Below are 11879 nucleotides of genomic sequence, written 5' to 3'. Positions count from 1 at the left end.
GTAGTGAGCACAGAGATCATAACCCTAAACACGTACTTAGGCAGCGAGCGGTCAATGCTTCTCTCAAACTGCCTCTTCCGAATGGGCGGCGCCGCAGTTCTCCTTTCTAACCGCTCCTCGGACCGCCGCCGCTCCAAATATCAACTCATCCACACTGTCCGTACACACAATGGAGCTGATGACAACGCCTTCAGCTGTGCTTACCAACGTGAAGACAACAATAAAATAATCGGTGCCTATCTTTCCAAAGACTTAATGGCCATCGCCGGAGAAGTTCTCAAAACGAACATAACAACTCTCGGACCACTAGTCCTACCAATGTCCGAACAAATTCTCTATTTCGCAACACTGGTCGCGAGAGAAGTCTTCAAAGTCAAGAAAATCAAACCTTACATTCCTGATTTCAAGCTAGCATTCGAGCACTTCTGCATCCACGCGGGAGGCAGAGCACTGCTCGATGAGATTGAGAAGAATTTAGATCTTTCTGAGTGGGATATGGAGCCTTCGAGGATGACTTTGAACAGGTTTGGGAATACTTCGAGTAGCTCGCTTTGGTATGAGCTTGCGTATAGTGAGGCTAAAGGGAGGATCAAGAGAGGAGATAGGACTTGGCAGATTGCTCTTGGAGCGGGTTTTAAGTGTAATAGTGCGGTTTGGAGAGCTTTGAGAACTATTAATCCAGCCGCCCAGGATAAGACTACTAATCCATGGATTGATGAGATTCATGAGTTTCCCGTTCCAATGTGACATCTTCGTCGGGAATCTCCATCGATAGTTGTTTTTTCTCCATTTCCTTTTCTTTTCTCCTTATGTATAATAATGATTCACATATATATATCTCCCAATATCTTCAATCCATATAATATTTTATGCTCGAAGGGAGTTTTAAAAAATTTCGCAGACGGTGCGTTTTTGACAAAAATTGGGGGAACGCTACGCTTTATAGAAACTTCAAAACGCTGTGTTTAAAAGAAACTGGCGAAAATGCTGCGTTTCATTGAAACTGCAAAAACGCTGCGCTTTAAAGAAATTGGTAAAGAAAAAAAGGAAACAACAGAAGAGTTTGAAAAGGAAACACCAGAAGAGTTTGTTATTATATTGGAAAATCAACAAAAGTTGACAAGAAATTCATGCTTTTTCTGGCAAATTCTGGAAAGTTTGGATTTTTTTTGGTTGAATTCTCGTTTATAAATATATATTCTAGCTAATTGTTTTTTTTTTGAATCACAGTCCAGCGAAACACGAGTTATTGACTGAGAAAGTTGATATTTCATTCGCAATTTCTCTGATTTTTAAATTCTCTTCTACAAATTTCATGAGTTGTTTGATCTTTTTATTCCAACTGGTTCGACGCTTGATTTGTGACCTCTATAAGAGCTCAACATAACCAACAAAGGATTTCGAACAGCCCATGGAATAAAACGCATCCAATTGGCCACGTCAATTTCCATCCCATCCTTTTTCTTGTCTTTTTTTTTTTCTCAACAACAACTTTTTCATTCACCAAAGCAATCATACAATGTCTGCATCCACCAAGGATTTTAACCAATTTGGCACAATATCATATAACTTAGGATCAAAAGTTTGGAAAGAAACTGATTCTTAAGCTATCCTATCGACTACACCATTAACAGAAAGCTTAATAAAAACCATCTGTCTTTTGTCAAAATAGTGAAAAAGCTGCTGAATATCTTGCACAGTTGGAGCAATACCATTCAACAGGTCTACCAATGCTTGGGAATCAGACTCAAAAAATGACATAGGGTTTGGAGACGTACCAAATTTATCACTGCCCATCTAAGAGCCTCAACTTCTATATATCTCAAGTACAGTTCTCGTCTTTGGTACCGCTCTTGCTCCCATCCATAATGTCTTCCCTCGTTCATTTCTTAGAACCCACCCTAAACCACCCGTGTTCCCATCTCGAGGCCAGGCTCCATTGGAGTTGCATTTCACCAAGCCTTGTGGTGGTTTGATCCAATTAATTTTTGTTAATTGCGCTGAAATTTTTTGCCCTCTTGCTTCCAATCTTTGCCTCCACTCTTCCGCATCCTCATTAACCTTTCTGATTAAACTGTTTGCCTCATGCTCCCTTCCCTTATATAAAAGATCATTGCGATTTTTCCATAGTCTCCATAGGATCCAAGGAGTGAGAAAGGAGGAGTCTTCTCTATAAGGGTGCTCCTTTTGGAAGTTAAAAACCCAAAACAGGTTGTCATATACCGAATTTGACCACTCACCCTCATGAGGAGCTGGAACGGGAGAGATTGCTCATACCAGTCTCGACAATGAGCAGGTGAACAGCAGATGATTAACCGATTCTCTAGCTTTGGGACATCTAACACAATTTGCTTCTCTAGAGATGTGATAATGGTAGAGGTTTCCAGCCACAGATATATTGTTGCTCATACGTTTACAAATGAAATGATGAATTTTTGGCGGCGCATCCAGTTTCCAAATCTGTTGAAATAACATCCAGACTGAGACTGATTTCTCCTCTTTAGCACATGAGTTACTACCCAATATCCAGACTTGACACTATCATGTCCTAATCTTGAATGGTCCCATGCATAGACATCTTTGCTATTTGATCCACCTGGTCTTAATTCCTCGGCCCTCCAATCCTCATCCCCAAACAGTAACTCTAATAAAATCCCATTCTATTCCTTGATCTTGTCTTTAATCTATTTTTTAAAACTTCATTTGTTAAGTAAAAAGTAATATATATATATTGATTTATTTTAATTTAATTTTAAGGATTTTCAGTTTTTCTGAAACTACAAATAATATGAAAGCTAACTATATTTTGAATCATGTCATTTAGTTGTTAGAGATTTCATAAATTGAATTTGTTTTCACTTTTCACATAAAAGGTTCCAATTTTTTAAAAAATATATTTTATACAGATTTTATTATTCTGTTTTAAAATTTTGCATTTAGCTTTTTGTTTCAATTTTGCATACTAATTTCATTTAATGATTTGAATAATAAGCTAATTTTAGATCATATCACTTGATTTTGTTAACTATAATTAGAAATTTCACAAATTCAATTTATTTTTAGATACAAAGGCACTTGCAGTTGAGAACATGTAACTTTAGCATTCAAAATTTATTTTATGTAAACTCATCATATAACAATTAAGGGGTGTCTAGTCAAGAGTATAAAATATCCATGGACGTTTATTCAGACCACATCTGCCTGTATTCAATAGAGTTGGTCATGAATTATTTTTTCTATAAATGTAGAATTATGTTTTGTTAATCATAAATGTAATATAACTATTTTAGCTGGACATAAAACAAACGAAAAACCTGAACATAAAACATACACACAAATGCTTGAACTAACCAATACCTAAAAATATTATAAAAATCAGTGTTTTGTTACTTGCACCAACAAAATTGTGTGTTCAAAAATCTAGTGTCAATACGAATAATTGATAAATGTGATACCTAACTGCTAACTATATTGACATGTCTGCCAACCTTGTAAATGTTACTAATGACGAAGTAGTTGGATGTTGAGGAGCTTACGTTATGATTAAATGCTGTGCTTTGATTGATGCCAAAAGATTTTTTATGTAAGCTATACAATATAATAAGCGTAAAGAATTTACAATAGATAAATAAATATAGCAATAAAGATGGTTCTTCCACGAATCACATTTCTTGCCCAAAATAGTTCTGTTTGGTTAGAAGTTCTTCGGCATTTATAGTCCTTTTCCGTTTAAATTAGTAGTATTCTAAAAGTTTGGGTGACTTACCACACAACTTTCAATTCTCGTCACGAAATTCACAACAATATCTTATAATAATACATTTGCCAGATCTCACTACGCACGCAAACTATAATTTATAAGATGTGTGTGGGCAATTACGACGACAGCAAAAAAGAAAAAAAAAAACATGTGGACACAATGACAAACTCACATTGAACTGTTTTGAAATAGTTTCCAAAGAAATCGTAACGAATAATATAATCACTATAACTTCAAACTGATGATACCAAAGATATTAAAGACACAATGATGGTGATGACGGTGTTGATGATGAAAACGATTAGTGTGACAGAAAAACTTCCTGAACACCTTTTATAACGGGACAGAGGGATATTACATTAGCATTATACCTTTTCACGTCTCTAATACATAATAAACTTTGTGATGTTAGTGGAATTTCAGCGATTTCTAATTTCGTATCATGCATCTTTTGCCAAATAAAGGTAAATCTTACATTTTTAAGAAATAGAGAAATAAGTACCCACATATTTCAGTAAATCGTCACTCTTGAGCCCATTAAACAATTTGGTTGGAGTTAGGTTTTAGTTGGAGTTAGTTGTATCTTTCACCTCCTAGAAATTATCCTTACTCTATTGTTTTTTTTTGGTCAACCTTTACTCTGTTTTATATAGCTCCATGCATACCTCTTAATTACACTACTCCAATAAGTTTAACATTTACAAGGAAAATCGTTTTTATTATTCTCCCAACTACTAAGGTACTATGAGAAATAATTTGCATAAGTGTTATTTTATCCCCCAGTTTACAGGGGGGATGCATGCATTCATTGAAACAATAATAGAATGAATGAATTCTTTCCTATTTTATAACTGATTTTACAAGATAAAATAAAATTATATTGATGAATTTGATAAATTAATTTAAACTCTTACATTGAAAATATAACAGATCAAAGCAAAATAAAATGAAGAAGAAAAGCAATAGACATCTTAATGGAGGGTGGACTATGAGTATATTTTTTAAAAAGAAAAACATGTGTGATCAGTTTCGGTCAAAACTCAAAACGGAATCAATGTATAGTTAGCTCACCGCCACAACAATACCCATAGGGACTACGTACCATACACACATTTATTAAATTGCCTCGTTCTCTTTCTAAAACTTTGCTTATAAATTCTCAATAATACTCTAACTTTTTAGGCCATAAGTTATCTCTTTCTCTACAATATTAAACACTAAATCTCCTCTCTTTTTGTTTTTTTTTGGTCTTATTACTTTTAATCACATTTTAAAACCAAAAGACCCACCATGAATGAGAATCACATGAACAATACCGTTCATGTAACAAACAATAAACTCCCAAACTTCCTCTTATCGGTACGCCTCAAGTACGTTAAGCTCGGTTACCATTACCTAATCTCTAATGTTGTCTACATCCTCCTCCTCCCCGTCCTGTTTGCCGCAGCCTCCTCCTTCAATCTCTCCGATCTTACTCTCTTATTCAACCACCTCCTCAATTTCCACTTCCTATCTTCCACTCTCTTCGCTGCTCTTCTTATCTTTCTAACCACCCTCTACTTCACAACCCGTCCTCGCAAAATTTTCCTCCTTGATTTTGCTTGTTACAAACCCGACCCATCTCTAATATGCACACGAGAAACATTCATGGACCGGTCTCAACGTGTCGGTATCTTCACAGAAGACAACCTCGCTTTCCAACAAAAGATCCTCGAACGCTCCGGTCTTGGTCAAAAGACTTACTTCCCGGAGGCTCTCTTACGTGTCCCGCCGAATCCATGTATGTCCGAGGCGAGGAAAGAAGCCGAGACGGTTATGTTTGGAGCTATAGACGCAGTGCTTGAAAAAACCGGTGTGAAGCCTAAGGATATTGGAATACTTGTGGTGAACTGCAGCTTGTTTAATCCGACGCCTTCTCTATCGGCTATGATCGTGAATAAATATAAGCTTAGAGGAAATATATTGAGCTATAATCTTGGTGGAATGGGTTGTAGTGCCGGTCTTATCTCCATTGATCTCGCTAAACAGCTTCTTCAGGTAAAAATTTATTCAATTAAGTCATTTCATTACAAATTAAGTACAACCCTTTTTATTGTTATTTAATACTAAGGTTCGCCATCAATTGAACCATCTGATATGAAATAAAAATATCGTGACAAAGAGAAAACTTTAATTTAATTTGGGTGGGGAGGTTGGGACCTTTCTAGTTTTCTTCACGTCATGTCATTATCTATATGAATTTTTGGTTGCTGATTTTATATGAGAACATGGTAAGAGCTCTAGCGTCTTTATGAGCACGTGTACTTGTGATGATTGGAAAATTATACATTGTCTTCATAGCAAGTACTAATGCATGTATTTAGTATACAATCTATCTATATACTGTATGTGTGTATATAATACTTACTAACACTAAAGTACATATATCTTACGGTCAATCCAAAGTGTGGTATGTCATGACGCCTTTGCATAGTTGATAGTAGGTAAGATCCTGTCGGAATGTATATAGAATCGCCATACATTATTATTATTATTATTTTTTGACAAAGCTGGAGAGAATAAGGGCAGATACATAGATAATATTTTGTTCTGTGGACGAATTTATACCAAATTGATAGGTGACGTGTCATGCTTGGCTGCTTGCTTAGTTATGTTTAATCGAGGGAAGGTTTGTTGAACAATATCACCAATTTTAGGAGTATAAGTTTCATAAATAATCTTATTACACGTAAGGTCTCACGTATGGTGCCATGCATGTGTTCTGCAAGTTTCATTATACTATTTCATTTCCAACTATATTATTTTATTTATAACACTGAAAAATTGCAAAACTGTAAACAGTATAACGTAAAAATAAAATAATACGTACCAACCACATAAAGTTTCCAAAAATATTGACATACGTATACACATACACATATGTAAAAGTCTTGATATTTTTATACTTGTATATGTATGATATATTTACATGCGTTTAGAGTACTAATATTTCAATTGTGATATGCATGCAGGTCCAGCCAAACTCATATGCACTAGTAGTAAGCACAGAGAACATAACCCTAAACTGGTACTTAGGCAACGACCGGTCAATGCTTCTCTCAAACTGCATCTTCCGAATGGGCGGCGCCGCAGTTCTCCTTTCTAACCGCTCCTCGGACCGCCGCCGCTCCAAATATCAACTCATCCACACTGTCCGTACACACAAAGGAGCTGATGACAACGCCTTCAACTGTGTTTACCAACGTGAAGACAACAACGACAACAAACAAATCGGTGTCTCACTTTCCAAAAACCTAATGGCCATCGCCGGAGAAGCTCTCAAAACGAACATAACCACTCTCGGACCACTAGTCCTACCAATGTCCGAGCAACTTCTCTTTTTTGCAACACTGGTCGCGAGAAAAGTCTTCAATGTCAAGAAAATCAAACCTTACATTCCTGATTTTAAGCTAGCATTCGAGCACTTCTGCATCCACGCGGGAGGCAGAGCGGTGCTCGATGAGATTGAGAAGAATTTAGATCTTTCTGAGTGGCATATGGAGCCTTCGAGGATGACTTTGAACCGGTTTGGGAATACTTCGAGTAGCTCGCTTTGGTATGAGCTTGCGTATAGTGAAGCTAAAGGGAGGATCAAGAGAGGAGATAGGACTTGGCAGATTGCTTTTGGATCGGGTTTTAAGTGTAATAGTGCGGTCTGGAGAGCTTTGAGAACTATAAATCCAGCCAAGGAGAAGACTAATCCATGGATTGATGAGATTCATGAGTTTCCCGTGCCAGTTCCAAGAATATCTCCTGTCAGTGCTGTCACATCTTCGTCGGAATCTCGATAGTTGTTTTTTTCTTTTTCTTTTCTTCATGTATAATATGATTCACATCACATATATATCTCCCAATATATTCAATCCATATATTTTATGCTCGAAGCGAGTTTAAAAGTTGTTCAAACAAAATTCTTGCTTGCAAGAAAACCGCAGTTAAAAATTGAGTCAAGAAAAGATCGTTAAATATATAAGGTTTCTTTGTTTAAACAAAAAACTTGAAAGAAGAATGATACAATGGTGTCTAGTGTCTACAAATCAAATGATACAGACTAAGAACAGTGAGGATTACAAAATGAGAAACAAACAAGATTACAAGAAAGAATTACCACCTATATAGTTCTCTGGTTCCCTTAAAGCTTATGAAGCTTTTAGACCCAAATTGTTGACAACATAATTCTAATCTTTAAAGAGACTGAGATCAAATTTTTCTATCTTCTCTCTTTTAAGCTTCAAAGCCTTTATTTAAAGGCTTGAGCTTTGCGGAGAAGTGGAATTACCTTTAGGAGATTTACTCTTTCTTTTTGTCTGTAAAAGAATCATTTCATGGAGGTCTCCTGCATTTAGACGATCTAAAGGAGACTCCTCAGTGCACTGGTGAAACACGTCGATAAGAAATCTCATTGTGTCTAAGTCAGATTCGGTTAGGTCAAACTCTTCACAGAGTTTGTTAGTTGATTCGTCTTCCTCTGTTTCAGAGCTCAGTGTCTCTAGTTTCTTTGGTAGCTTTGGTCTTTTGCCATTCTGGTTAAGAATAGGATAGAAGAAACTTGTTAAAATCATAATTTTATCAAGATCTAGATCATGTAAGTGAAAGTGAGACAAACCTGTAGTGATTCATGAATCTGAAGCTCGGATAAATCAAAATATGGATTTTGTAGAGTCAACAACTCAAAGATTAAGCAACCGAATGACCAGATATCCACTTCCTGCGAAAACAGAAGCAAACTCATAACCAAGGAGACGAGTAAAGANCGATAGTTGTTTTTTTCTTTTTCTTTTCTTCATGTATAATATGATTCACATCACATATATATCTCCCAATATATTCAATCCATATATTTTATGCTCGAAGCGAGTTTAAAAGTTGTTCAAACAAAATTCTTGCTTGCAAGAAAACCGCAGTTAAAAATTGAGTCAAGAAAAGATCGTTAAATATATAAGGTTTCTTTGTTTAAACAAAAAACTTGAAAGAAGAATGATACAATGGTGTCTAGTGTCTACAAATCAAATGATACAGACTAAGAACAGTGAGGATTACAAAATGAGAAACAAACAAGATTACAAGAAAGAATTACCACCTATATAGTTCTCTGGTTCCCTTAAAGCTTATGAAGCTTTTAGACCCAAATTGTTGACAACATAATTCTAATCTTTAAAGAGACTGAGATCAAATTTTTCTATCTTCTCTCTTTTAAGCTTCAAAGCCTTTATTTAAAGGCTTGAGCTTTGCGGAGAAGTGGAATTACCTTTAGGAGATTTACTCTTTCTTTTTGTCTGTAAAAGAATCATTTCATGGAGGTCTCCTGCATTTAGACGATCTAAAGGAGACTCCTCAGTGCACTGGTGAAACACGTCGATAAGAAATCTCAATGTGTCCAAGTCAGATTCGGTTAGGTCAAACTCTTCACAGAGTTTGTTAGTTGATTCGTCTTCCTCTGTTTCAGAGCTCAGTGTCACTAGTTTCTTTGGTAGCTTTGGTCTTTTGCCATTCTGGTCAAGAATAGGATAGAAGAAACTTGTTAAAATCATAATTTTATCAAGATCTTGATCATGTAAGTGAAAGTGAGACAAACCTGTAGTGATTCATGAATCTGAAGCTCGGATAAATCAAAATATGGATTTTGTAGAGTCAACAACTCAAAGATTAAGCAACCGAATGACCAGATATCCACTTCCTGCGAAAACAGAAGCAAACTCATAACCAAGGAGACGAGTAAAGATAAATATAGATGAACAAAAGAAACAGTGTTTGGAGAACGTACAAGTCCGTAAAAGTTTTGTTCGTGCATTGCTCTGAAGACTTCAGGGGACATCCATCGTGGCGTACCGACACAGATATTAGGAGGAGGTATTCCCACATGGGCAATACAGCATCCGTGCAAGTGAGACCTAAGTGGAACAGCTCTATCAAAATCACAAAGCTTCACAATGGGTTCTCCGTTTGCAGTTTGATTTTCCAGATCGATCAAAACGTTTTCGCTTTTTATGTCGCGATGAATTATATCCTTTGAGTGCAGTTCCACTAAAGCCCCTGAGATATCTCTTGCTATAGAAAAAGCTAGATCCATCGGAACATGGTGCTTACCAGCTTCTGAGAGCTTCTCAATGTGACCCTGAGTACAATAAAACCATTTAGAAGGTTTTGATTGATATTACAAAGACATCCACAGTGGATTGAGAAAAAGAATGTTACCTTCAGAGATCCGCCTTTTATGTGTTCCATCAGAATAGAAGATTGCAATATGCGTCGATGTTCAATTCCATTTTCTGAGGTCATCCACTTGGAAGATATCTCATGTCCATATAACTCCACAATGCAGTCATGTTTCAAAGCTCCTAAAATCCGTACTTCTCCTAAGCAAGTATACTCAAAAGTCCTAATGTCATCTAAGGAAGCTCCAGAAACCTCTAATGTACGCATCTGATGAAATAAGAAACTATTCAGTTAAATTTACTTAATTGTGAAACAGATAGAGACTACAAAGGAAAAAACAAAACCTTTGCAACTGCTTCAGTGGAGCCAAGCTTGTATCGGATAAGACTACTATTAGCTCTTTCTACTCCTTTGCCCGTTGATAGAGAAGAAACAGAACATCCTGGTTCCAAATTTTCCTTTGTGCAGATGGATTCATTTAGCCGATTAAGGGGAATATACCTGTGGCAATCAGAATATACAACAAAGAGATTGGTCATTCAACACAACACCGTATTATAATTTTCAAATCAACAATAATTTTCATGAGATTGGTCATATATAGATAAAGTTTACAATTATACGGAGAATTGAACACAGTAAAATATTTGTTTGTTCGTATACAATACATTATGCATCAAAAGAGAATGAGTCAAGATTAAAGAATCTAGCAGACAGTGATAAATAATATCGTAGACGATATAAATTAATAAAAAGAGAAAGTCGCAAAATGTTATACCTGCAGAAATATTCTTGATCTGTATCTTCCCTGATATCATGAGGACGGCAAGCATCAACCACCATACGAACCCATGAGGAATCTTGCTTTACAGGGACAACATTCCAGGCATGTGGCATGAAATCCAAATAACCTCTAACAAGCTCACAGGGTACAGGAGGCTCCATGCGATCACAAAGGTACTAGAAACAAAACACAAGAAACAAATATTAGCAATTAACTAAACATAAACTAAAGAGTTAAGAAATCCAAAAGCATGAGAAAAATTGAGTACCTTCATGAGCAAGGCCCTGTGCCTACAGATCCCAAATTGCAGTTTCCCTAGAGGAACTACTATAGAGTTCCGCTTGGACTTAATCGAACGCAGGGATTTTTCACAAACATCAGACAAAATGACATCTTCAGCCGTAGTTGAGACCTGTTTGTTGAGAGCAGTCAAGTCGTCTTGGTTCCCGGTCAAACAGGTGCAGATAAAGGGTTTCTGGTAGTTTGTACCAGACACTGCCTTTCGGGTTCTTTCAACAATAGCAGTTCTGTCACTTCCCCCAAAGTGATCTGATACGAAAAGGGCAAGAAACGATGCAACTTGCAAGTTGTCGATGGAAGCTTCATCTAGATCTGCAGCTAAACAGTTCAATTTCTTCAACCTAGCTACCAAGGCTCGAGCAGAGACTGTAATTGCATCCAACACTTCATCTTTCGCCCTTTAAACATACCAACAAAGGGCAAAGTGAACTTCAGCTTATGGATAGATATAAACGATCGTTCTACTCGATATAACTAAAAGTGATAGTAACTACCTGTCCAAGAGTATGACTTCACGTGAATCAAGAGGCAAAATTTTCTCATATCTACTAAGAGGCATAAAGGGCCTATCACGTCCAGCATCAAAAAAGCCGTCAGGAAGAGAATCTTCTGTGCTACAAAATGAGCTTTTGCTGTATTTGTGCGATAAATTAGAAATATCGGCAGATGGTCTATGGCATTTAGAGCCTTTTGGGTTATCTAGATACTTCTCACTACATCTCTTCGACTTGTAATTTCGTTCCTTCCTATCAGAAGAAGAATTATAGTCTGCAGTACTAGGTGTATCTCCTGGAGAGGTGGACGATGCCTTGATCTCACAACTTTTGTTGTTCTCCCTTT

At 36.5% G+C, this 11879-nt stretch overlaps 3 protein-coding genes across 5 annotated transcripts in view; 2 read left to right on the top strand and 1 right to left on the bottom strand.

Moving 5' to 3' along the window:
- The window catches only part of LOC104738940 (3-ketoacyl-CoA synthase 2-like), a 3266-nt gene extending 2412 nt beyond the window's left edge, over positions 1 to 854 (top strand). Inside the window, exon 3 of one of the 3 annotated variants that reach the window (XM_010459159.2) lies at positions 16 to 854. In XM_010459159.2, the coding sequence (XP_010457461.1) occupies positions 16 to 747 (732 nt within the window). In that variant the 3' untranslated portion in view covers positions 748 to 854. The remainder of the gene's footprint in view (positions 1 to 15) is intronic. The other 2 variants (XM_019236111.1, XM_010459158.2) reach the window with 2 other exon arrangements.
- On the top strand, positions 4950 to 7684 carry LOC104738939 (3-ketoacyl-CoA synthase 2). Its single transcript, XM_010459156.2, has 2 exons — positions 4950 to 5797; positions 6772 to 7684. The coding sequence occupies exons 1-2, from the start codon at positions 5051 to 5053 to the stop codon at positions 7588 to 7590; spliced, it is 1566 nt and encodes a 521-aa protein (XP_010457458.1). The 5' UTR covers positions 4950 to 5050; the 3' UTR covers positions 7591 to 7684.
- The window catches only part of LOC104738937, a gene marked incomplete in the record, with an annotated part of 5931 nt that continues 1807 nt past the window's right edge, over positions 7756 to 11879 (bottom strand). The window contains 8 exon segments of the mRNA XM_019236110.1: positions 7756 to 8322; positions 9375 to 9476; positions 9564 to 9914; positions 9995 to 10222; positions 10300 to 10456; positions 10734 to 10915; positions 11008 to 11437; positions 11534 to 11879. Coding sequence (XP_019091655.1) covers positions 8044 to 8322; positions 9375 to 9476; positions 9564 to 9914; positions 9995 to 10222; positions 10300 to 10456; positions 10734 to 10915; positions 11008 to 11437; positions 11534 to 11879 — 2075 coding nt within the window.

This window comes from Camelina sativa, chromosome 14, assembly GCF_000633955.1.
Source record: "Camelina sativa cultivar DH55 chromosome 14, Cs, whole genome shotgun sequence".
Classification (NCBI taxonomy): Eukaryota; Viridiplantae; Streptophyta; class Magnoliopsida; order Brassicales; family Brassicaceae; genus Camelina; species Camelina sativa.
This window is presented reverse-complemented; position numbering and strand designations above follow the sequence as displayed.

What these genes read in the sequence shown, in the direction of transcription:
- LOC104738939 (XM_010459156.2), top strand. Translation starts at nt 5,051, where the DNA reads ATGAATGAGAATCACATGAACAATACCGTTCATGTAACAAACAATAAA. An exon ending in TCGCTAAACAGCTTCTTCAG is followed by an intron (nt 5,798 to 6,771) that starts GTAAAAATTTAT and finishes ATATGCATGCAG; the next exon opens with GTCCAGCCAAACTCATATGC.